The following is a 27,795-nucleotide window of genomic DNA, read 5'->3' as shown; positions in this document are numbered from 1 at the left end:
GAAGCAGACTCCCGGCTGAGCAGGGAGCCCAGTGGGATGCTCGGTCCCAGGACCCGGATAGAAGGACCTGAGCCGAAAGCAGATGCTGAACGAGCTAAGGCACCCAGGCAACCCTCTGACGTACTTTTGAAACTGTTCACTAGAGGATTTTTAGTTATTCCCTTCCAGGATAAAGAAAGAAAAATAAACTGAATTTAAATGAATCGTGAAATGGTAAGATGAAACTATAGCAGAAATCCCAACATCTCCTTCCTGAATTGTATTTCTACACTGCAGGGCACCTGGATGGCTCAGTCACTTAAACATCTGACTTCTGTTCAGGTCTCGATCTCAGGGTCCTGGGATAGAGCCTTCCATCAGGCTCCCGGCTTAGCCGGAGTCTGCTTCTCCCTCTCCCTCTGCCATTCCGCCTGCTTGTGCTCTCTTGCTCACGCTATCTCTCAAATAAATAACATCTTTAAAAATAAAGACTAGAATTCCCGTGATAGAAATAAAACTTTTAAAAAGTTTAAAATAAATACGTAAATATTTCAACACATAGTGAAAATAAAGAACAAATCTCCCTAATAGTGCTAAAAATGAAGAGAAAGAAACTTAACAAAACCTGGGGGTTTTTTTGAGTAGGCAAAAGATCTGAATTCACAGTTCACAAAAAGATACACAAGGAGCCTTTAAGAATGTGAGAAAACATCCAACTTTGTTCATAAGGGAAATGCAAACTGAAGTTACACTGAGAAACTAATTCTCACTTTTCACATTGGCAAAAATGCAAGTCTGACAACATATTATGTGAGTAAGCCTACCAGGAAACAGGCTCTTCGTCATTTCTGCTGGGAGCACTAGATGGTGTAAGACTAAAAGAGAGGAATTTAGCCATACTTCACAAAGCCACGAGTGCATTTACCCTTTGACCAAACAAGTCTATTTCTAAGAATTTACCCATAAGATACACCTCCAACAATACAAGAGAAAATGCACAAAGTTATTTAATGAGCTATTCATAACAGCAAAGCATGGGAGATTTATTGAATAAATCATGATATATCCCCCACATGTATGTACAATGAAAATTTAATGCAGTGGGAATCTGATGTACTTTTAAAAATGTGCTCAAACAAATAAGAGTATGTCAAATCATAAAGTTGGCTTTAAATGTCCCAACAAACAAATGGGGTAATTTAAGCACCAAAAAGTATTATCGGTAATAGATTAAATTTTTTAAAAAATCTAAAATCTCAAGTGATTTTTTCCAAAAAAGTTGTAGGGACAAAAGAAATACCCTTATTTACAAAATAATGTTAATAAATGTTGAAGGAATGACAATTAAAAATCACTATTTTGGGGCACCTGGGTGACTCAGTGGGTTAAGCCTCTGCCTTCAGCTCGGGTCCCGATCGGGCTCTCTGCTCAGGAGGGAGCCTGTTTCTCCCTCTCTCTCTGCCAGCCTCTCTGCCTGCTTGTGATCTTTCTCTCTCTGTCAAATATTAATAAAATAAAATCTTTTAAAATAAATCATTTTTGTAACTACATTTTAACAACTGGTTAAGGCAAGAATCAACACTAAAACCAATATAAGAAAGATTGTTATGAAAGGGAGTATTTACAGGCTCAACATACCACTTCACAAACAGCTTATTAATTGCAAAGGGTAAACATACCAAACAATGGAGATATCAAAGCTAACATTATCAGTAAGGGGATAAATTCGTATCATGTACTACAATGTCACCTGTGGAGAACTCTTAGCTAAAATGTTTTAAATTGGGGCACCTGGGTGGCTAATGGGTTAAAGCCTCTGCCTTCGGCTCAGGTCATGATCCCAGGGTCCTGGGATCGAGCCCAGCATCGGGCTCTCTGCTCAGCAGAAGCCTGCTTCCTCCTCTCTCTCTCTCTCTGCCTGCCTCTCTGCCTGCTTGTGATCTCTGTCAAATAAATAATAAATAAAATCTTTTAAAATAAATAAAATGTTTTACATTTTAATCTACTCATGGAGAAACAATCAAATCCAAATTGAGAAACATTTGATATAACAACTGTTCTTCTATATTAATACAACAGTAAAACAAGTAACATATTAATATCATGCAAGACCAAAAATTTGAATGAACTATCTTAAAGAGACAAAGGAAATATGACAACATGTGAAATGATGGATGGAGCTGGGACTGAAAAGGCATGGCAGTGACAAAGAATAGCATAAACCAGTGAGAAAATCTGCATATAGACCATCTATGTGTATATGTGTATGTGTTATGTGTGTACATCATCAAATAGAAAATCTTATCTATAACAGCATATACTTGACTCTCGTCTTGCCTGATAAGTCACTGCCAATACTGAATTAACAACTACTGAACCACTGCTCCTGGAGAAATGTGTGGTTAGGTTCCTTTCAGCCTCTTGCCACAACACCTTCCTCAATCAATACACAGCACTGTTTTATATGTTTCTGTTTAAAGACCTTATTTAATATATACTGTTGATTCATTAACTTTGAACTCATGGCCAACAGCATTATACCTATATCATTTTTTTCTTCATAAGAAACATCCCAGTTTTCTGGTGCTTAGGAACATGAGACAGTATTTCAGCATGATACCTGGGGACGTTTTAAACTGAAATCATCAATACAAAAATGTGACATGAAATATACCACAAAAAAGATACTGTATGCATATCAGACTGTCGTCTTGTTTATCTCAGCTGGCAATGTGAGTGTTGATGTGTACTGAGTGACTCTGTTCTTTTGCCATTCTGTTCATGTGCATGGCCATATGACCAGGAAGGCACAGCAAGTATTGACTTAGGGGTTAAATGTAAATTTCCATGAGTAAACAAATTAGCAAATATAAAATCCACAAGCAATGAGGATCAACTCTGTATTCAGTATTACATATTTTTAAAAATAGAATACTGTGGGGCGCCTGGGTGGCTCAGTGGGTTAAGGCCTCTGCCTTTGGCTCCAGTCATAATCCCAGAGTCCTGGGATGGAGCCCCTACATCGGGCTCTCTCCTCAGCAGGGAGCTTGCTTCCCCCTCTCTCTCTGCCGGCCTCTCTGCCTACTTGTGATCTCTGTCTGTCAAATAAATAAATTAAATCTTTAAAAAAAAAAAAAAAAGAAGAATGTTCTTGTTTTTAGTAGATAAACACCAAGGCATTCATGAATTAAATGCATGATGCCTCCAGCTTGTGCTCATCGCTTTAAAAAAAAAAAAAATCTATTTGTGGATGTTCATTGTATTATTGTTTTGTTTTTCCAAAGTTTTAAAATTTTAAAACAAACTTAGGAAAATATATTTCAACTCTGTTTTGGGTTTAGCTTTAAGTATTTACTATATAACCCTCACTGCCAAACTCTTGCCAGAGACGCCTAACAAACGACAGCGCAAGTCTGGAGTGAGTATTAGCAGCCGTTTACCTTGACCACTCTGAATACGTAAGTCTCCGCGTTTTATTTAAGACCTAGATTACAGGGTTATGGCCAAAAGAAGGGTTTGCTGAATATCATGAACTACCCCACAGTAAATCTTCCATATAATGCACCTATAATTAGGGTCAAATAAAAAAGGGAGGGGTGTTTTTTGCACCTGCATTAACCAAAACCAATGGAGAATAAAACTGAAATATTTAAAAATCTTTACTTCCTCTCTCCAAGTGTAAGACACTAAGATCTGGAAGACTAAGGTATTAAAAAATAACTAAGAGAATAATTAATGTAAAGCCTTTAAACAAGATAGATCTCATGACCTTTACTGAACTCTGTCAGGTATCTTAGCATGGCTTACCAAGTAGCTAAATATATAACAGTCACTGCGTACAGTGTACGTATTAGTTTCTTCACCGATAGCCTTTTGTCTCTGCTTTAATCACATTCAGCAGACATTATTCTTAACAGTTCATGATTTATCTCCATTTAACAGGTTTATGCATAGCTTCAGAAACAAAAGCACTCCATACACTAATATGTGTACTGACATATCACATATTATTCACAAACTGATATGGATTTCTTTATTAAAGTAATCAAGATTTGAAGAGTAAACAGTTGAACCTCCTTCCTTTTGGACAAATGTCGATTTCAGATGTTGTCGTCCAAACTTTCTGCCCTTCCAGCGTTCTCCAAATTCATCACAATGGCAGCAGTATCCACCCCCACGGCTGATCAAGTCAAAAACTAAAAAAGCACCCTTCATTTCTCTTTCCCTCATCCACTATAAAATAGCAAAATATATAAGATATATTTATATAAAATATATAAAATCCATCAGCAAATTCAGGTCCAAGACACATTCCAAACCAATTCTCATCACCTCAATGCCATTATCTTTGTCCAAACCACCATCTCTTCTCAGTGGGATTACTCGATGGAGTCCTATCTCCTACTTCCTTTTTTTTTTTTTTTAAAGATTTCATTTATTTATTTGACAGAGAGATCACAAGTAGGCAGAGAGGCAGGCAGAGAGAGAGGGAAGCAGACTCCCTGCTGGGCAGAGAGCCCGACCCAGGACCCTGAGATCATGACCTGAGCTGAAGGCAGAGGCTTTAACCCACTGAGCCACCCAGGCGCCCCTCCTATCTCCTACTTCTAATCTTACTCCAACTCCACCCTCCAAACAGCAGCCAGAGCTCTCTTTTAAAAATGCAAATCACCTGTATGTTTAATACACTCCAGTAATTATTTCAGTCACACTAAAACGTAAATCCTAGTACTGCCTATCAAGCCTACTATCTGACCACTGCCTACCATGTTAACTACATTCTGAACCACTCACTTCCTAATTAATAGGTAATTGTTGGAAGAACAAGTACTCAGGTGCATACAATCAGTAATTCCAACAAAGGCTGGAATTTGTGTATAGCTGTCAATACTAAATCTATACAATCAATACAGCTATATATTCTACTGGAGGTAAAGAGTGACAAGGTTGATCTTTTTAAAAATGATATGCACTTGGAAATGGTTATTATTTTTGGAAGCTGCATTTATTTTTTTATTTGTGCTTCCTTGAATCAATGTCTTAAAATACTTATTCAGGAAACATCTAAGAATAATGGCCTAGGGAGACAGAAGTTGGTAGAGTAACTTAACTGAAGATGTAACTGACATATTGTTAACTGGAATTACTAATAAATGTGAATGTGAACTAGGTGTAACATCTATGACTTTACTGATCATCAGATTAATCTAACTGGCCAACCAGGTATCTCTTTCTTCTTTCAATACGTCACACACAATGTTTCTAAAACCTTAAGCTTGGGGCGCCTGGGTGGCTCAGTCAGTTGGGCATCTGCCTTGGGATCAGATCATGACTCTGGGGTCCTGGGATCAATTCCCACATACGGCTCTTTGCTTGTTGGGGAGTCTGCTTCTCCCTCTGCCCACCCCACTCATGTTCTCGTGTTCTCTTTCTCTCTCCCCCTCTCACAAAAATAAATTTTAAAATTTAATTTAATTTTAAAAAGGAAACCTTAATCTTGGTCCAGGAATATCCAGATAGAAAATGTCCATTCTTCAATCTCTTGGTAAAAATCACTCCTCTCTGAAGCCAACTCATACCCCCACCTAAGGAATTAAATACAGAAATTCCTTGCCTTTCCTTTACTAATATTTTTTGGGCACCTACTATGTGACAGATGACTTACTAAGTGTTGAGGAAACAAAAAAGAAAGAACTGTCACTGCCCTGAAGAAATTACTGTCTAATGGTGAGCAACATGGAAACAAACATAATATAATAATCTAATTATCTACAAAGTACAATGAGAACATAGACGAAGGAGTGCCTACATTTGCCCAGGGCAACAAGAAAGGTCTACCACCACAGCTAAAAGCCAAGAACTGAAGAATGTATTTAAATTTGCCAAGTAGGTGGGAGATGTTCGCCAAAGCAGGAGAACATCCCATGAAGAGAGAACAGTGCAAGCAAAAGCACAGAGTAAAGAAACAACATCTTATGCTCTGAGAAATTAAAGGTAGCTGGCTGAAGCCAAATCAAAAAAATCTTGCATATGTGGTACACTCAGGCCTTCCTTTATATTAGATATTACAAGGTAATTACCTTCCTTCAGTTTCATCTGTACCTTAAGGAGGTGGTCCTTTGCCGGGGGAAGGAGTGTCTCAGCATACCGTGGAGAGTCTGCTATAGGAATCAATACACTCCGTACTTGATTTGGGTCCTGAACTTTGTTTCTGTCTTACCTTGACCTTCAAGGCCATCAAGACTAAAGTTTATACATGCTTGGATTGACAAACACCTTCAGGGAGAAGAAAGTGGCTTTAATGCTCACTTCTCTGGACTTACCTTTTCCCTTCAATTTTGGACCAAGAATCCCTTACTATTAAGGAAAGTTACTTGTTACTTTTACAACAATTTTTAAAGACTTTAATCAAGAATATTTTAGTAGTTTTCAATGGGAGGATTGGTCCAAATAAACTAGACTACAATTACTGGAAAAGGAAACTTCTCTCTTATATTTGAGACGTACTATACATAAAATTAGGGTATGTTACCATTAATAAGGAATACTTCAAATCTCTTAACTCTATAAAAAACAAAAGTGTTTCTGGGCGCCTGGATGGCTCAGTGGGTTAAGCTGCTGCCTTCAGTTCAGGTCATGGTCTCAGGGTCCTGGGATCGAGTCCTGCATCGGGCTCTCTGCTCAGCAGGGAGCCTGCTTCCTCCTCTCTCTCTCTCTGCCTGCCCCTCTGCCTACTTGTGATTTCTGTCAAATAAATAAATAAATAAAATCTTTAAAAGAAAGAAAGAAAGAAAAATGAATGGGGAGAAAAATGTGGTATTTACATACAACAGAATATTGTTTGGCCATAAAAAAAAGAAAATCTGATATATACTGCAACATGTCTGAATGTTAAGGGCATCATGATAAATGAAGTAGTAAGAAAAAGACAAATGTTGTGTAAAACTTTCTATGAGGTATCTAGAGTAGTTAAATTCATAGAGGCAAAAGGAGGTGGTTGCCAAGGGAGGGGAGGAGAGAAGAAAAAGGAGCTACTGTTTACCAGGTACAGAGTTTCAGTTTTCCAAGATGAAAATAATCCTATAGCTGGATGTAGCCACAGTATCAACAATGTATATATACTTAATGTCATTAAACAGAATTACTAAAAATTATTAAGATAGTTAATTTTATGGTAAGTGTATTCTACTACAGTTTTTTGGGTTTTTTGTTTTGTTTTTTAAAGCGTGAAGCACTGCATCTTTTCAAAAACACAGATTATTCCTTTGGTGTCTACCCAACTACTATGAGTACTGTAAGCATTAAAATTCTGATAGTGAAAGTCAAAAAGCATTCCACATATACATCCTTCCAGGAAATTTCCTCTACTGTAAGGAAAAAGTTGTCCTAGAACAATATAATGATTTATAAGAAATATAGCTTTGGTCATCCAGATGACCAAAGATATATTTATGACTATATATATATATATTTCTCATATATATATATGGTCTTCTTTGAAAATGTTTCAGAGACAAGGTGAAATGGGTGTCTTGTTATTAATGAACATGACTTCTGGACCCCACCAAAGGCTAGGGACTGATTGCCAGAAGAAGCAATCCTGAGATTGGAGAGTTGGAACACAAGAACGGAGAGGGGCTGGAGGTTTAATCAGTCAGTGACCAAAGACTTTTAGTCAATCAGGGCTATGTAATGAAGCCCCCATAAAAACCCAAGGGGACAGTTTTTTTGGCCTTTTGCAGCGCTTCCACATTTGGGGAATGAGAATGCTTTCATGTGCCACTGATCCAGGCCCTAAGCTCCAGGCTGGAATTGGGTAGAGGCTCCTTAAAAGACCTAGTAATTGCAGACCTAACACAAGTAGGATTTGAAAATATCAAGTTTCCCTCTGCTAAGTCAGGACAATTAAGTAATGCTATCTCTGAAATAAAATTATGACCTGTCTTTTAATCAAGGATATCTTCAATATGAATCTCATTCAGGTTAAAGGACCACAACATTTATTTAAAAATCTTAACTGTTTAAATGTGGAAAAATAAGAAATACGTGAATAATTTATTCTATAAGATTGCTACTATTAAATAACAGTTTGGTCTGCCAATCAGTTGATACAAAAATAGGTGTATAGTGTCTCCATATACAGAGAAGAAAAGCCAATAAAAATCAGAAAGTAATTCTAATTACATAATCCTAAAACTCAAATGATTATGCCAGCTTAAGGTATTAGGTATCATGAATCATTTCACTAGAACCTAGATACTGTTTTTGAAAACTGAATAAATAATGTTTCTTAAACCACTTAGCTGAAGAGTAGAAAAGAAAGAAAAAATAATCACATCGACTTTTTTCCCTTAAGAATTGGTTTACTGAGATAATGATACTTTTGGCAATTTTACCTACATGAATAAAATGAAGCATATTTAAATTTGTTAGAGTCAAATGCTAGGTGAAATCTACTGTTTTCCTAAGAAGATTAAGGGGTAAGCATGATTTAACTTCCAAATTACATAACTACCTTGAGCAAAATAAGGATATTCATTACAAATGTCCATCCCATAATTATTTACAATTTCTTAATTTCTCTCATTAAATTACAGATCTTTTTAAGCCACTTTACCTTTCTGCTGTAAGGATTACTGATTACTAACTTGGTGTCATCTGAGCCAGATAAAATATATTCTCCAGTCTCATTCCAACAGATTGTATTAACCTAAAAAGAAAGCAAAAAATAAATTTAAGTAAACTGGACATTTAAATAAGTATGCTATCTTTCAATTAACTGATGATTCAAAATTTATATCACTAATAAAATCGTGTCTATCCCAAGGAGTATTTACCAGTTAATCTATTGAAAAAACATATTGTCATTTAGCAAACACTGTATTCTATAAACTGACAATGAAATGTCTGAATTGTTAAGTTTCATTGTTTAAATTTACTTTAATTAATTCATTTTATACCCAGAGACACAAAAAACAAGGCCATCTAAAAAAAAAATTTTTTTTTAAAGAACTCACTACAAAGTTATAGTAATCACGGCTGTATGCTACTGTCATGATCACAGACATATAAATCAATGGAACGGTACTGAGAGTCCAGAAGTAAACATTTATGTTCAAGTAATTTTTGACAAGGGGTCCAAGACCTTTCAATGGAGAAAGTATTTTTTCAACAAATCATGCTGGGACAACTGGATACACTCAAGAAAGGGAGACTATATACAAATATGAACTGAAAATGATCAAAAAATCTAAACTTAAGTGCCCAAAATGTAAGACTCTTAGAAGGAAACATAGGTATCAATCTTTAGGTTTACCAAAAACAAACAAACAAACAAACAAACAAACAAAAAAGCCAAAGAAGAAAATAGTAAGAGTTGGCTAGGGTGTCAAAAAATCGGAACGCTAACACAGTGCTGACAGGACAGGAGTGCAACACTGTGTTCCTATTTAGACAGTCTGGCACTTCCTCAAAAAATGAAAGTTAGCCCATGACCCAGCATTTTCACAATAAGGGATACATCCAAGAGAACTAAACACATGTACCAAACAAAAACCTTTTCACAAAAACCCACAGCTGCATTATTCCTAAGAGCTAAAAGTGAAAGCAATCCCAACATTTATCAGCTAAAGTACGGATAAACAAAATGTGATTATCGATTTGCTCATAACAAAACATCCATATAATGAAATATTATTCAGCCACAAAATGAAATCATGACACATCCTGCAACATGTAAATACTTTTAAGACATTATGCTGAGTCAGTGAAGCCAGTCTGAAAGGCCATATATTCTGATTCCACGTATTCTGAAAGTCTAGACTAGGCATATCTGTAGAGACAGAAGGTAGATAGGTGACTGCCAACAGCTTGGTAGAGGGGAATGGGAGTGCATGATAACTGGTATGGACTTTTTCTTCAGATGGTGAAAATATACTGGAACTAGACAATGGTGATGACTGTTTATGAATACACTAAACAACTTTATGAATACACTAAAAAAAAAATTGAGCCGCATACTCAAAATGGGTACATTTTATGATAAAGGAACTGTATCTCAATTAACAAAGAAAGACTTCCACTTTCAGTCAAGGCAGATTTACTATCCCATCTGAAACAACTAAAAAACAGAATACAGTCTCTTTTTTCCCCTTAAGATTGTATTTGTTTATTTTTTTAGAGAACACAAGTATGCAGGCACAAGAGCAGATGTGGCAGAGGGAAAGGGAGAAGACATTATCTCAAGCAGATTCTGTGCCTGACCTGAAGCTCAATCTTATAACCCCAAGATCATGACCTGAGCCAGAATCAAGAGTTGGACGGTAAACCTACTGACCCCTAAATATTTTTTTTTAAGATTTTATTTATTTATTTGACAGAGAGAAATCACAAGTAGATGGAGAGGCAGGCAGAGACAGAGAGAGAGAGGAGGAAGCAGCCTCCCTGCTGAGCAGAGAGCCCGATGCGGGACTCGATCCTAGGACCCTGAGATCATGACCTGAGCTGAAGGCAGCGGCTTAACCCATTGAGCCACCCAGGCGCCCCTGAGCCCTAAATATTTTTAAGTACACAAAAAATATTTACAAATATAGAAAATATTTATGGGCCATAAAACAAATCTCAATATTTTTTTAAAATTTCAAATACAGAGTATGTTCTCTGACTAAAATGGAATTAAGTGAAAATCATTAACAGAAAGATTTGGAAACTACAAAATAACAAGATATCCAAAAAAGAAATTACCCAATAAATTAGGAAGTATTTTGAAATGAATGAAAATGAAAGCACAACATAACCCAATTATTGGGTTGCAGCTAACTCTGAACTTGAAGGGAAACTTATAGCATTAAAATACCTATATTAGAAAAAATAAAAGTCTCATATCAATGACCTCAGTTTCCAATCAAAAAACAAATGAAACCCAAAGCCAGAAGAAGATTGGAAATAATGAGTATCAGATCAGAAACCAAGAAACAAGAGAAAACAGAAAAACAGGAGAAAAAAATACACAAAAACACTAGAAGCTGGTTCTCTGACAAGACAAATACAATTAATGAACATGTAGCTTAACTAATCAAGAAAAGAAAAGGGGACGGGGGAAATATACCACCAACATGAGGAATGAGAGGGTAACATTAATCACTAATTACATGTTCTACAATACCTGAACAGTAAGAGTCAACCTTATGCCAGTAATACAACAATGTAGATAAAACTGACAAAATCCCTGAAACACACATGCTAAACAAAATTTACTCAATACTTAGTCTACTTTTATTAAGGGATTGCATTTAGGATTTTCCACAAAGAAAACCAGGTCCAGGTGGCTTTACAGGTGAATTCTGCCAAAACATTTTTTTTTAAATAAATGAGAATTCTGTACTATAGCTTCAGAAATTTAGAGAAAATATAAATACTAGTACTAACAAGTGAGTTTGGGAAGTTTGTGAGATACAGATGAACATACAAACATTAGACAGGACAGAGAATCAAAACCACCACACGGTATCACCAGATATCTACTAAAATGACTAAACGTTTTTTACACTTGATCTTTAGCCAAATGGCAGAGAAGGGGATCTCTAAACTTTTTTTTTTTTTTTTTAATTATTACATCAGATCTAAGGGAAGAAACAACAAAAACAGCAGCAGCAGACTTCAATACCCCATTTCCAACACTGGGTAAATCACATAGACAAGAAATTAGTAAGGAAACATGAGAATTGAACCATACTTTAGAGCACATACAGAACAGTCCATCATCCAGGAGCAGAGATACATTCCCCAAGTGCACGCTGAACATTCTCCAGGGTAAATCATGAGAGGTCACAAAACAAGTATTAGCAAATTTTAAAAGAATTAAATCATCCTGAGTACCTTTCTGACTACAACGGTCTAAGACCAGAAAGTAACAGCAGGAAAACTGGAAATTTCACCAACATGTAGAAATTAAATAACATATTCTTGGACAATCTTTGGGTCCAAGAATAAAAAAAAAATTTGAAATAAATGAAAATAGAAATAAAACATATGGGATGCAGCAAAAGCAGTTATAAGCAGAAATTTTACAGCAAGAAATGCCTACACTAAGAAAAAAGAAAGGTCACAAATAAGCACAAGAACACATTAAAGGAAAGAGCGAAACAAACTAAGGCCAAAATTAGCAAAAGAAAGGAGACAACAAAGATCAGAGCAGAAATAAATGAAAGAGTAGGAAACAGAAAAGATCAATGAAACTAAAAGCTAGTTTTTTGAAAAAAATAAACAAGATTGATAAACCTTTAGGGGGAAAAAAAAGACCCAAATAAATAAAAATTATAAATGAAAGAGCAGATATTACCATTGATACCACAGAAATGCAAGAGTATAAGAGAATACACTGAACAGTTATACACCAATAAATTAGACAACCTACTAGAAACATATAACCTACACCAAGACTAAATCACACACACACACAAAAATTAAAAATCTATCCAGGCCAAAACCAAGTGATTTTTTGTTCGTTTGTTTCTGGAAACTGAATCCGTAATCAAAACCCACTGAAAAACAACCAAAAAAATTAGACACCAGCTTTTTACACTCTCTCAGAGATCAAATAGCAGTGGAAACTTATGGGTGACGTTTTTTAGTGCTGAATTCAGGCATTTTGATAGTTACCCTCTTATCCATTCATTTTCTGTTCCTCTTCCTATACAAATGGAGAGCAGGAATGGAACACCCCCCCCCACCCCCCCACCCCACCCACCCCCCCACCCCCCCACCCCCCCCCCTTCAGGGGCTTTAACTATTTACCAAACATTTGAAGAAGAATAAACACCAATCCTTCTCAAAATCTCCAAAAAACTGAAGAGGGTACATGCCCAAACTCATTTTCTGAGGCAAGCATTACCCTGATACCAATGCCAGGTAACATATTACAAGAAAAGAAAACTACATACCAATATTCCTGATGAATACAGATATAAATATCCTTAACAAAATACTAGCAAATCGAATTCAACAGCACGCTAAAAGGATTATACACCATAACCAAGTGGAATGTATCCCTGATTCAAGGATGATTCAGTATACACAAATCAGTAAATGTGACAGTCCACATTAATATAAAGAACAATAAAAATCACACGATCATCTCAATGTATGCAGAAAAAGCATGTGACGAAATTCAACATCTTTCATGATAAAAATACTCAACAAACTGCCAACATATCTCACCATAAGAAAGGTCGTATAGGACAAGCCCACAAATGACATCATACTCAATGGTGAACAGCTGAAAGCTTTTCCTCTAAAATCAGGAACAAGAAAAGGTTAACAACTCTTATCACTCTTACCTAACCACAGGATTAGATCCTGTCCAGAACAATTAGGCAAGAAAAAGACAAAAGACATCCAAACTAGAAATGATGAAGTAAAACTGTCTCTGTGTGTGTGCAAATGACATGATCTTACCTACAGAACACCCTGAAGACACCACCAAGAACTGTTGGCACTAATAAATGAATTTAGTAGTTTCAAGATACGGAACCAACAAACAAGTATCAGTTGCATGTCATGTCTACATACTGGCAATAAACTACCTGATGCTGAGCTACAATTGCATCTAAAACAATAAAATACTTAGGGACAAATTTAACTGATGAGGTGAGAGATCTGTACACTGAGACCTACACACTATTGATGAAAGACAACGAAGAAGACACATATAAATAGATAAGCCAAGTTCATGTGCTGGAAGGCTTACTATGATTAAATGTTCACACCACACAAAGCCATCGAGGGACTTACGGCAATCCCTTATTTTTTCACAAAAATAGAAAACAAACAAACAAAAAAACCCTAAAGTCTATATGGAACCACAGAAGACCCCAAATAGCCAAAGATATGTTGGAAAAGAAAAATCTGAAGGCATCATACCTCCTGAGTTAAACTATATTACAAAGTTACAGTAATCAAAATAGTACACTATTGGCATAAAAACAGAGACACAGACCAATGGGACAGAATACAGAACCCAAAGAGTAACCCAAACATATATGGTCTATTAATTTACAACAAAGGAGCCAAGAATACTCAATGGGGAAAACACAATCTTTTCAATAAATTGTTGGGAAAACTGGATGTTCACAAGCAAAATAAGACAAAACTAACCTGAAATGGATACAGTACTTAAACATAAGACCTGAAACTATAAAACTCTAGAAGAAACAGAGTGAAAAACTCCTTGACCTTGGTCTTAGTGACGAGGGAGCAGGAAGCTGGCTGAGGACAAAGCAAAAGCTGGCACCGTGCACCCCCTCTCCACCTGCTCCCCTCCCCTTGGTAATGTATGTGGCATTCCTTAGGCACCCCAAGGCCATAAGAAACAAACAGTTAACTTGCAGAGATCACGATCTGGCAGGACGGGTATCTGCCAACTATCTGATGTGAATGGCTTGCTAAAAGACAACACTGGTCTTCCGGCACCTCCTAAGGCCCTCTTTAGCATATGAAAGCTCCACTGAGACCTCCCTTCCCTCACCTCCCCCCCCCCCCCCCCCCCCCCCCCCGCCGACCGCAGGGTACAGAACCTGCCATCCCTCACAATCTGGGACAGCAGCTCTTTCTGCCCACGGGTCCTGTTCCTGTGCTTTAATAAACCACCATTCTGCACCAAAAATGTCTCAAGAATTCTTTCTTGGTCATTGGCTCTGGACCTCAGCCCACCGTACCTCACCTAGGTTATAGAAATTCATCATAAGTAGTGCTTTTTTTTAAGTTTTGTTTTTTTTTTTTTTTTAACTTATTTGACAGAGATCACAAGTAGGCAGAGAGGCAGGCAGAGAGAGAGGAGGAAGCAGCCTCCCCACTGAGTAGAGAGCCCTATGCAGGGCTCGATCCAGGATCCCGGGACCATGACCTAAGCTGAAGGTAGAGGCTTTCACCCACTGAGCCACCAAGGTGCCCCTTAGCAGAGGTTTTTGGCGTCTTGTTTTTTTTTTTGATATGACACCAAAAGTGCAAACAAAAAAAGGAAAAATCAAATTTGGAAGCTTTGGCACAGCACAGAAACCAGTAAGATGAAGAGGAAACCTACAGAATGGAAGAAAATATATGCAAACCATATATTTGATAAGAGGTTAATCTACAAAATATATGAAGAGCTCATACAACACTGTAACAACAACAAAAACAACAAATAATCAGATTTAAAAATGGGCAAAAGGGCGCCTGGGTGGCTCAGTGGGTTAAAGCCTCTGCCTTCGGCTCGGGCCCTGGTCTCAGGGTCCTGGGATCGAGTCCCGCATCGGGCTCTCCGCTCAGCGGGGAGCCTGCTTCCTCCTCTCTCTCTGCCTGCCTCTCTGCCTACTTGTGATCTCTCTCTGTCAAATAAATAAATAAATAATCTTAAAAAAAAAAAAAAAAGGGCAAAAGACCTACATCAACATTTTCCAAAAGTATACACAGCCGAAAAACAGATGAAAGGTGCTCCCCCCATCACACATCAGAAGGCAGATGCAGATCAGAACTATAGTGGAGTATCACTTCACACCTACAAGGACGGTACCATCAAACCAGACACGACAAGAGAACAGGTGCTGGGGAGGGTGTGGGGGAAAGGGAGCATCTGTGCACTCGGATAGGGCTGTAAACCGGTGCAGCCACTGTGGAAAACAGTCCAGAGGTTTTCAAAAACTTCAGCATGAAACTATCATATGATCGAGCAATCCTATTCTGGGTGTAACTGGAAGAAATGAAATTGTTATCTTGAAGAAATACCCGTACCTCCCATGTTCACCGCAGTAGGATTCACGACACCCAAGACATGGAAAGAACCCAAGTGTTTCTCTATGAAGCAATGGACAAAAGAAATGTGGTATATATAGGAGATGGAATATTAGTCATATAAAAGAAGGAAATCGTGTCGTTTGCACCAACATGAATAAACCCTCAGGGCCAAACAAGAATGACAAACTGTCTGATGTCCCTTATATGTGGAATCTAAAAATGACCATTTGGTAGAAACAGGCAGTAGAACGGCTGGCGGCTGCCAGCAGCTGGGAGATGCTGCTGCTGCAAAACCACAAACTTCCAGGGGCAAGCTGAGTTCTGAAGATCTAACGGGGATCTATGGACCTATATATCTAATGTAGGAGATGAGTCAATTCTGGGGCTATAATGTGCAGCATGGCTGGCGGTTACATTTAACACTATGTTGTATCCTTGAAAGATGCTAGGAGAGTAAATCTAAAATGTTCTCACCACTACCACCGCAATAAAACAGTAATACATGAGGCGATCTATGTGTTAACTAACCCTACTGCAATCATTTCACAACGTATCTGTGTACAAATCATCACATTGTACACCTTAAACTTACACCTTGCTATAGGTAAATAAATTTCAAGGAAGACGGAAAAAAACAAAAAGATATCTAAAAAACTCTAACAAGTAGTTGTACATATTAGGGAGCAGAAAGGAATGGGAGAGACAGAAACAAGGGTGGAAGCCACTTTTTATACACTTTTTAAAAATAATTTATTTTTATACAATGAGAAAGTACTACCTATTTTTAAAATTAAATGCAAGATAAACAAAGGACAACATGTTTTAAAAATAGTGTGAAGGCAGAAAAAAATATGGTTAAGCTTGCAAGAAGTTTACTTTCCACTCATCCTTAGAAAAATATTTTGAGAATATACTCAGTAAAATCTGAAAGTAAATTTAAAAATGAGAAGACACAGAATCCACAGCTTGCAAAAACTTGAGAATATCATAAAGGCAATTGTCCATTATGGGAGAATGCATCTGAAATTAATACTAGAAAATTCTCCTTTGGGCAAGGAGAAAGATGTGACCTATCTTTAAAGGAAGACATGAAATCTAACACACAACTCACACTCTGCCTCCTCAATCACAAGTGCCACATATGCACGAGGTCCTTCTCCTGACACTAGATAAAGTAAATAAATTTCTAAAGGTATTATTTTGGCCCACTGTTCCGGGGCAGGTATATATTCTATGAACAAATAAATAAATGTGTTTGTATAATTATGATGTCAGATAGTGATATGCACTGTGCAGGAGAAAAAAAACTGAAGAAAAAAGATACTGATCAGAATGGGGAACTATCTGACTAGGGTGGTCAGGGAAGGCTTCTCTGATAGGTAACATGGAGAGCTAAATGAAATGCGGAGGTGAGCTTTACAAATATATCGGGTAAGAGAGTTCTCAGTAGAAGGCATAAAATACCTAAGGCAAAACTGTACTTGGTGTATTTAAGGAACAGCAAAGAAATGAGTGTGACTGGAACAAATAAGTGTAACAGCAAACACAGTAAGGGATGAAAGAGGAGAAGGCAGCAAGTGCCAAACCACAGGGCTGGAAGCAATGAGGTCTTTGGGTTTACTCTAAGTAAGCTGGAAACCCACTGGAGGGTTTGGAGCCACTGAGTATTATGAAAAGATGACAGATCACTATCATATAGTTTTCTTTATAAATTTTCTTTCCATCCTCTTCTTATTATGAAAGTTTAACAAAAATTAAGAAAGACTTATAAGCACTGTTTACTAAAAATTTTGACTTTTGCAGTACATAGACAAATTACAGAAGATGACCAGGATGACAGAATAAAGGGTACATGTAACTGACCTGAAGATATAAAAGTGTCCGAGCTGATGGAGGTGTGAAACAAAGATAAAAAAGGTAGAGGGAAAGGGGCTCCGGGCTGGCTCAGTCAGTAGAGCACGCAATTCCAGGGCAGTGTGCTCCAGCCTCACACTGGGTGGAGAGATTAGTTAAAAATAAAATCTTCAAAATATTTTGGAGTGTGTGTGTGTGTGTGTGTGTGTTTGAAAGATTTTATTTACCAGCGCCTGGGTGGCTCAGTGGGTTAATCCTCTGCCTTCAGCTCAGGATCATGGGATCAAGCCTCCCTTTGGGCTCTTTGCTCAGTAGGGAGCCTGCTTCCTCCCCACGACCCACTTGCCTCTCTGTCTACTTGTGATCTCTCCCTCTCTGTTGAATAAATAAATCTTAAAAAAAAAAAAAAAAAGATTTTGTTTATTTATTTGAGAGAGAGAGAATGAGAGGGAAGAAATCAGAGGGAGAAACAGACTCCCCGCTGAGCAGGGAGCCCAGTGGGAGACTCCATCCTGGGACTCCAGGATCATGACCTGAGCTGAAGGCAGGTGCTTAACCAGCTGAACCACCTAGGTGCCCCTAAAAATAAAATCTTTAAAAAAAAAAAAGGTGGAGGGGAGGATGAAAGAACTAAATGTCTCTCTTACGGAATGAAGGTCCGAAAGGCATTGTCTCTAAATGGCAGACAGACAGACGGATGTTTTTGTATCTTGTTTAAAATTCAAGTGACCAGTACAGAGACTGAGAACAGTAATATAAAAATTCTGAGATGCCTACATTTAAGAAAGTAGGAGTTGTAGAAGTAGGTTTAAATCTTCCTCTATCACAGCAGGAACTCAACAGAGACAATGTTCGAAGTTGCGAAATCAAAAGAGACCAACAGAAAGAATTTTACACAGATTTCAACAAAGCAGGAAAGAATATCCAATGGATAAAAAGCAGTCTCTTCAACAAATGGTGTTGGGAAACCTGGACAGCCATACTTCTCCAAAGTATGAAAAACTGGACCATTTTCTTACACCACACACAAAAATTGACTCAAAATGGATGAAAGACCTATATGTGAGACAGGAATCCATCCAAATCCTAGAAAACACAGGCAGCAGCTTCTTTGACCTCAGCCACAGCCACTTCTTGCTAGACATGTCTCCAGAGGCAAGGGAAGCAAGGGCAAAATGAACTATTGGGACTTCATCAAAATCAAAAGCTTTTGCACAGCAAAGGAAACAGTCAACAAAACCAAAAGACAACCAAAAGAATGGGAGAAGATATTTTCAAACATCAGATAAAGGGCTAGTATCCAAAACCTAAAAAGAATTTATAAAACTCAACACCCAGAGCACAAATAATCCAATCAAGAAACGGGCAGAAGACAGGAACAGACATTTCTCCAAAGACATCCAGATGGCCAACAGACACATGAAAAAATGCTCAACATCATTCAGCATCAGGGAAATACAAGTCAAAGCCACAATGAGATACGACCTCACACCAGTCAGAATGGCTAAAATTAGCAAGTCAAGAAATTGCTGGCCCCTACTTGTCTAATGAGTCTCGCAGTATCAAAAAACAAGCCAGCAAACTCAGACCATAGGGCTTGAGATCAAGACAGTTTTCAATCTTCCTGCTTTTGTCAACCATACTGTATGTCTGGTTGGAAAAAGGAGGAATATAAAATAGGAGGAACACAGTATAATATAAAAAGGAGGAAATAACATAAAAGGAGTAATATGACCAGATTTATGTGCACAAGCCAGACCTGTTGAATGAGTCTGCAGTATAACGAGAAGACCAATTAAGAGGATACTTCCAGGCAAGGGAAGACAAGATCGCTTAAATTAGGTGGTAGCATAAAAACGGAAAGAAATGGGATGATTTCAGATATATTCTGGAGGTAGACTTTATTTATGGATAGACCAGATGTAGAAATCGAGGGAAAAAGAGTAATCAAGGGTAACTTGAAATTTCTCAACTTAACTGGCTGAATAGTGGTGCTATTTACTGAAATGTAGAAGGTTATAGACTTAGGGGAGAAAATCAAGTCTTTGTTTTAGCCACCTTAATCTTTTTTTAAAATTTAAACTCAATTAATTAACATACATAACATACATTATTTGTTTCAGTATAGTCGGTGATTCATCAGTCCTATTTATATAATAAGTAGTACTCATTACAACACATACCCTCCTCAATGTCAATTGTGTCCTACACCCCCTCCCCTCCAGCAACTTTTTGGTTATTGTAGCCACCTGAACCTTTGGTCAATCTTACCATTACTAAAAGTAGAACAAACATTATGTGCCTCTTTAAAAAAAAAAGATTTTATTTATTTGACAGACAGATCACAAGTAGACAGAGAGGCAGGTAGGTGGGGGGGCGTGGGGGGCAGGAGGCTCCCTGCTGAGCAGAGAGCCCGATGTGGGGCTTGATCCCAGAGGACTCTGAGATCATGACCTAGGCCAAAGGCAAAGGCTTTAACCTACTGAGCCACCCAGGCACCCCCACTGTGTGCCTCTTTATTCAACATACTATGAAGCATATAGTATCATCCTATAAATATTCCCACTCCAAAAGCTATATCTGAATCTAATCAAACCTCTAGGAGTAACGTCTACTTAGAGGAAATACAAAGCATATAAAAACAAGTTAAATGACAACACAGAAACCAGATCAGTCTCTAGAGTGTAGGACAGTCTACAGGAAAACTGACTGAGATTCTGTAACAAGTCGATGTCAGGAATGAAGAAAAAGGCAGCCTGCTCTGGCTTAACAGTGATTTAAGAGGCATGGCAACCAAGGAATGGACTTTGCCTGGATCCTCTTTTGAACAACTATAAAAAGACATTTTAAACAATGAGGGAAATTTGATTATGGACTGTGTATCAGATGATACCAAAAGTATACTGTCAATCTTGTTAAATTACATAATGGCATTTTAGTTACATAAGAAAATGTCCACTGCTTTTAGGCTACATATAGAAGTGAAATGACGTAATATCTGGGATTTGTACTGAAATACTTCACCAAGGGAATAAAAAGAGAAATGAAATGGAAAGTGTGTTACAATCTTGGTAACTGCTAAATCCACCTGATAAGTATAAGAAAAGTATGTCTGAAATTTTCCTAACAGAAATTAAAAGGAAAAGGATTCTGTTTTGGCCCTGCTAAATTCAGGATGCCGATCAGACATTCAGGGGGAATGTGAAGTAGAGAGCCGGGTACATGAACCTGGAGTTCTGGGAAGAAATGAGGAGATGGAAGGCGTGTTTTTCAGCCATGGGACAGGAGAGCATGTCCTAGAAAAGTGAAGTGAAGGGACACCTGGGTGCCTCAGTGGGTTAAAGCCTCTGCCTTAGACTCAGGTCATGATCCCAGGGCCCCCCCGCATCGGGGTCTCTGCTCAGCAGGGAGCCTGCTTCCTCCTCTCTCTGTCTCTGCCTGCCTCTCTGCTTGTGGGTCAAATAAATAAATAAAATCTTTAAAAAAAAGAAAAAGTAAAAGAAAGAAAGATAAGTGAAGTGGAAACAGGCTGGAGGAGCCAGGACCAAGTCTAGATACATCCAACGTCAAAGGTCAAGAAGTGGAGGAGTCCACTAAGACAGAGAAGATGCGGCGAGTCAGTGAGATACAAAGAGAACCAAGAGAGTGTGGTAGTAACACAAACCAAGAGAAAAAACATTCCAAAAATCAATGTGTTCAATTAATGTCTAAGTTCCCTAAGAAGTGGCCACGAGTAATCATTAGTAACCTCTACAAAAGCAGTATTCGTAGACTGAAAGAGATGCAAGCCTTTTTTTTCCCCCCTTGGAAGCCTTTTAATAATATTAGAAAATTCATCTCTGCTTTAAAAAAAAAACTCTCATATATTTTTCTAAATTCAAAATATACTTCTTTAGGGTTTTTTTTTTTTTTTAAGATTTTATTTATTTATTTGACAGAGATCACAAGCAGGCAGAGAGGCAGGCAGAGAGCGGGGAGGAAGGAGGCTCCCTGCTGAGCAGAGAACCCAATGCTGGGTTTGATCCCAGGACCCCGAGATCATGACCTGAGTGGAAGGCAGAGGCTTAACCCACTGAGCCACCCAGGCACCCCTATTTCTTTATGTTTTAATGTAAAACTTTATTCTCTTTATATCTGATTACAGTTAGACATAATCTCTTCTGGGAGGATGGGGCATTTCATCAAATATTGGAGCACTTGGTATTCAAGTCTTTCACAGTTGAGAATTAATCACTACTTACACAGCCATCATGCACATTCAGGGTTGCTTCAAGTTTCAGTCTTTGGATAAATTCTCTTCTTCCTGTTTAAAAAGAAAGGACTAAATGAATCATAAGTCATTTTTGTTGATCAAAGTGTCACAATGACATGAAGAGCCCAGGATCCAGCATGAGCAAACTCTTCATTGCTACTCCTGCACTTACAGGCTGAGTAATACTGGGGCAGACGGACCTACTTGGCCCTCATTTCTTTCTTAGGTAGTTGTTATCTACCTCATGTAGTCATTCGTTCATAAGGATGAAGACATGCAAGGACAGTAATCACTCAGATATTCCCTTCACTCAACCATTCATTCAACAAATACATTGGAAACTCACTCCACTCCAGGTGGTGCTCTAGGAGTTAGGCGCACAGCGGTGAAGTAAACAGAGCATAAACAGAGCAAGATCCCTGCACTCTAATGAGCCTTCTGAAAGACAGTAAACCACCGGGTCACAGTATTGTATGGAAAAATAAAGCGGAGAAAGGAGCTAAGAAAGGGCTGGAGGTGGGGGTGGGGTTTTAAATCTTAAACAGGGTGGCAAACAGTGTTATGTAAGATATTACCTATTTTTGAACACATCTCAATTTCAGAAATGTTGAAGTATTTTAAAGTTCATCTTATAATGATGCAAAATAGCAGCAAAATATAAAATAAAATCAGCCTAAATGTCCATCAGTAGCAGAACAATACTGCAAAAACAGAACAAATCCCTTTGAAAAAGAGAAATGTTTCCCTTTAAAAAATGAATCATCTTTACCAAAGAAGAACCAAAAAGCTTCATGTTTATTCAGAAGCTGTAATGAAAAGAAGCTGAATATATGACAAAGAACGATAATTAGCTAAGTAATCAGGCTGATGAGATCTCAAATAAAATTAAATTTGACTACGCTCTCTGTATCCTGTCACAAGGGACAGATTTCTCTATTTATTATGTTCTCTTGTCACTCCACGTAAAGATCATGATCTTCTTAAAGCCGAATTGCTTTCCTTCTCTCTCCTTGCTTGTAACTGGTAAGCTGGCTAGGTAAAGGATGAACATGTGGGTTACAGGACTGTTTTCCTTTTTCTGTGTGGAGGAATGCTCTATGGTTCCTGAACATACAGGAATAAAACAACCAACAAAAATTCAGTGTTTTCAGGGTGCCTGGGTGGCTCAGTTGGTTAAGCTTCTCCCTTTGGCTCAGGTCATGATCCTAGGGTCCTGGGATTGAGTCCGGCAGGCTCCGTTTTTGGTGGGGAGTCAGCTTCTCCCTCTCTGACTACCCCTCCCCCTGCTCATGCTCTCTCTCTTGGAGGCTCTCTCTCAAATAAATAAAATCTTAAAAAAAAAAAAGGGAAATTCACCATTTTCATGAACTGGTTGTACTTTATATAATAACTTTTCAAATCTGATTTTCAGTTTTAAAAAGATGCTAACTGCAGTAAACAGATAGCATTACATTTCCCCCCCTTTGGCCAACAACAGCAGGCTTGGCATTCCTACTGTTATAATTAAGAGTTAAGAAACAGTATTCAAATTAACAACATGACAGTAATTAAAATTCATTAAAGTTCTTAAAAAAAAAAAAAAGCAGCACAAAAATTTTTTTCCCAAATTTTTAAAATCTATGTTTGAAAACAGGGCTCTAGCCATCTCTGTATAGAGAAAATGGTGGTGGGACATGAGAATAGGAGACAAAGTGAATTCTTCTAGCAGAACTCTTACACATGAAACCTGCACCTAAAAACATGCACTGAGACATGACAGTTACATAAGAGCTTCTGAATGGTATTTCTACATGTGACTTTGGAGATCAGAATGACTGTTGTCTCCACACACCCCGTTAAATGTGCTTCTAGAACAAACCAGTGTAAACCTCCTCTACCCTTTTAGTAATTAAATGCACTACCAAAAAGTAGTAGCTCATAATCTCCATAAAGAATTATAAGTTTACTACGGTCAAATAATCTTCAACAAAGCGGGAAAGAATATCCAATGGAAAAAAGACAGTCTCTTCAACAAATGGTGCTGGGAAACTTGGGCAGCCACATGCAGAAGAATGAAACTGGACCATTTTCTTTTTTTTACAAGATTTTATTTATTTATTTATTTGACAGACAGAGATCACAAGCAGGCAGAGAGGCAGGCAGAGAGAGAAGGGAAGAAGCAGGCTCCCTGCCGAGCAGAGAGCCGGATGTGGGGCTCAATCCCAGAACCTGGAGATCATGACCTGAGCCAAAGGCAGAGGCTTTAAACCACTGAGCCACCCAGGTGCCCCAGAAACTGGACCATTTTCTTACACCACACACAAAAATGGACTCAAAATGGATGAAAGACCTATATGTGAGACAGGAATCCATCCAAATCCTAGAAAACACAGGCAGCAGCTTCTTTGACCTCAGCCACAGCCACTTCTTGCTAGACATGTCTCCAGAGGCAAGGGAAGCAAGGGCAAAAATGATCTATTGGGACTTCATCAAAATCAAAAGCTTTTGCACAGCAAAGGAAACAGTCAACAAAACCAAAAGACAACCAAAAGAATGGGAGAAGATATTTTCAAACATCAGATAAAGGGCTAATATCCAAAACCTAAAAAGAATTTATAAAACTCAACACCCAGAGCACAAATAATCCAATCAAGGAACAGACATTTCTCCAAAGACATCCAGATGGCCAACAGACACATGAAAAAATGTTCTGCATCACTCTGTACCAGGGAAACACAAATCAAAACCACAATGAGATACACCTCACACCAATCAGAAAGGCTAAAATTAACAAGTCAGAAAAGTAAAGTTAAAATAAAAACAAACTCATACCTGTTACTAAGAACCATTAAGTCTAGATACTGGTAAGCTAAGCACTTGGCCACCATCTCATGAATGCCGACAGAAGACACAAGACTCCTAAGTTAGGCACACAAGACTTTTCTACTGAAGCAGCCTAAGCTTCAGGTTCACACTGGTTCCTTATCCCCCAATTCCCACAGGGCAATGGGGAGCAGCCTGGGTGAACACTGCATGTGCAGTGGGTCTGAATCACAGCTGGGGAACTCTGAACGGAGGGAAATCAAATTTTATAAAGTATCAAGCAAACCTGCCTGGCCTGTGTCCCAAAGAGTGACAGTATCTTTATTATACTGGATAATAAATCAATCTGCCCTCTGCTTTGGAGGGAGATATTATAACTTCCCAAGTTGTTCCCTATATACACATCAATAAAAAGATAGTCCAGAGCAAAGTGGCCAGTGCCTCTGCTCACAAATGTGCATAAATGTGACAGACATGGAGCACTACCCCTCGGCAGTTACACACTTGCTACGGATGGATCCAGTTATACCTGTGGTTTCCTACTCTCAAGTCTTTCTTGCAACCCATGCCGTCTCTCATAACTCTATCACTGCTTTGACCTTCTATTCTATCTTAATAGACTCTAAGCTCAATAAAAAGGGAAACACTCTTTTGGTCACCCAAGTATTCTATGTGCTTAGAACAGTGCCAGGACAAAGTGAGCATTTGATACCCATTTGCTGAGTCAGTGACGTACTCACTCTGTTCTAGAATGAGTTTTCCCTCAGTGATAGAGGGTGAGCATCTTTCAAGGACAACACAGAGCTACTGCTCATACGTAACAGCTGTGTGACTGATTCACATAGCTATCTCCCTTAGTAGACTGAGGTGCTTGATCTAAGAAGTATCAGACCAGGTTTAAATGCCTAACTTGGAACATACTATGCAGAAGCTGAGCAAAATTTAATCTGTCAGAGCCTTACTTTACATTTGTGTGTTTTACATTTGATGGGAACAGACTTGGTGTCAGGAGTACATTAATTAGCATACTCAGAACTTATAAACGTGCCGGATACATGATACACTTACTTAGTTCTCTCCATATGTATAGGTGGGATTGTTCTAAGTTAATACTGCCCAAAAAGAGAGGAAACAATTTTTTTAAAGACCTCATTTAGGAATTGAGGTAAGTTCAGCTGATTAAGGGAAAAGAATAAGGCTGGTGATATTGAGATGGAAAAGCACTTTAACAAAAATTTTTACTTTACTTCACTCTATTGTCCCTTTGAGCTACTTCGTCGTTAATGCCCAACTTCCCAGGCATCTCTGCACGCTGCCTTCCCTAGCTCACCCTTAGGTCTTTCCCCTGCGCTGCCCCTGCAGCTTCCTCTTCCGCATTCGTTTTGTTCTTAGAAATCACAGGCTATCAGTAAACCAATGGGCCCTTTCAAGACACAGTTTTCATGACCTCATATGATTAACTGTCATAGCTGACTGCTATCGCCTCGAAATGATATTCCTCTCTGGTCCCCACGACATCTAACCAACTAACCAGGAGCACTGAAAATCAAAAGGGTGACAAAAGTACCTTTGAGGTGAGACAGACACAGAACTGTTTATCTTTGACAGAGCACAGGACAAAGAGGACTTCCATTAAAGTAAGAAGAAAATAGTGAGGAGCACCTGGGTGGCTCAGTGGGTTAAAGCCTCTGCCTTCGGCTCAGGTCATGATCCCAGGGTCCTGGGATCAAGCCCCGAAACACTTCAAGCTCTCTGCTTGGCGGGAAGCCTGCTTCCTTCTGTCTTCTGCCTGCCTCTCTGCCTACTAGTGATCTCTCTCTCTCTGTCAAATAAATAAATAAATAAATAAAATCCTTTTTAAAAAAGAAGAAGAAAATAGTGAAATTCTAACAAATGCTTAAAAACCAGTTGTGGGCTAGCAAGATGGTTGAGAATCTCTGAGACTCTAGACACAAGCAGAGTCCTCATTTAGCCACCGGTTCTTTTCCATTAGCTCCCACCAAGAACTCACAACACTGAAAATTGGGCAGGAGACAAGAAAGAGTCCCTGTTTGGTAGGACACAGGAATGAAACTCCACTCACCTTTCAGGGGAAATAAAAGCCTTAAACCATGGGGGAAACTCTAGAAATGGCCTCGGCAAATGCCTACCACCTCTGAGAGGAAGGAAACCCTCATTCTTATCTTGAGCAAAGGCAACTGCCCCGAGGAAGGGATAAAAGCTTATAGTCCCTATTCTTGAGGGAAAGGCAGGAAATCTCCTCCCATCTGATAATCAACATTAAGCTGGTGGCACTGAAATGTGTCAGCTCACACTCAATCATGTTCCCAGAATTCCTTCCCTGAATATTTCTTCTTGGGATGCATCTCCAGTCATTTTTGCACAAGACTGGTGGGTGGAAGTAAGGTCAGTCATATTGACTTTCACCTTCAGAAGGCTGGAGCAAAGCTCATGCTGCTTATACAAGTGTGGTTACTAATCTGCTGGCTCACCTTCCTGGAATGAGCAACAACTAGGCCTACAAGCGTCCCAATTTCCCATGAATCCTCCTTTGACTTCTTAATATACAGAGGAAATTGTGTGTTTTGCTTCGTGACAAAAGGTGCTAGCTGCCCCTACAGAACATCCCTGTAGAACATCAGTAAGTTTGGAGGCAGTGAGAACTATCACAGATCCTATCCCTTCATGAGTTCAAGGTTGCCCTTACCCCCCCAATTTACAACCATCTTCCCTTGCCAATTGTCTGTCCAAAGGATGTCAAGCCCCAGCATCAGACATTTAGAAAATAACTTTGCAAAGACAGTTTAATGGGTTCCCACGATAATAGAAGACCGAGTATCAGGAACCTATCTTTGTACGTATGTATGTGTATCCTCTAATGATTCTGTCTCTTGGATTGAGCCCACTCATAAACGCTCAGCAAACTAGGAATAGAGAGATACTTTCTCAATCTGATAAAAAGTGCCTATAAAAGAACCCACATTTTCTGGTATATTTAATGGTAAAAAACTTAACTTTCTAGTTAACGTCAAGAATAATACAAGGACGCCCGATCTCACCACTATCATTAAACATAGCGCAGTTTATATCCGAGATATGGAAGGTTTGGTTTCACACCACAATAAAGCACGCATCAC

At 38.5% G+C, this 27,795-nt stretch overlaps 1 protein-coding gene across 6 annotated transcripts in view; it reads right to left on the bottom strand.

Moving 5' to 3' along the window:
• DCAF6 (DDB1 and CUL4 associated factor 6) overlaps positions 1-27,795 on the bottom strand; it is a 139,423-nt gene that overhangs the window by 99,234 nt on the left and 12,394 nt on the right. For all 6 annotated transcript variants that reach the window (XM_059147032.1, XM_059147033.1, XM_059147034.1 and 3 more), the window contains exons 2-3: positions 21,846-21,907; positions 8,597-8,689 (exon numbers count right to left, since the gene is read on the bottom strand). In XM_059147032.1, the coding sequence (XP_059003015.1) occupies positions 8,597-8,689; positions 21,846-21,907 (155 nt within the window). The remainder of the gene's footprint in view (positions 1-8,596; positions 8,690-21,845; positions 21,908-27,795) is intronic.

This window comes from Mustela lutreola, chromosome 14 (genome assembly GCF_030435805.1).
Source record: "Mustela lutreola isolate mMusLut2 chromosome 14, mMusLut2.pri, whole genome shotgun sequence".
NCBI lineage: Eukaryota > Metazoa > Chordata > Mammalia > Carnivora > Mustelidae > Mustela > Mustela lutreola.
Note: the sequence above shows the minus strand (reverse complement) of the source record. Positions and strands in the feature narration are given on the sequence as shown.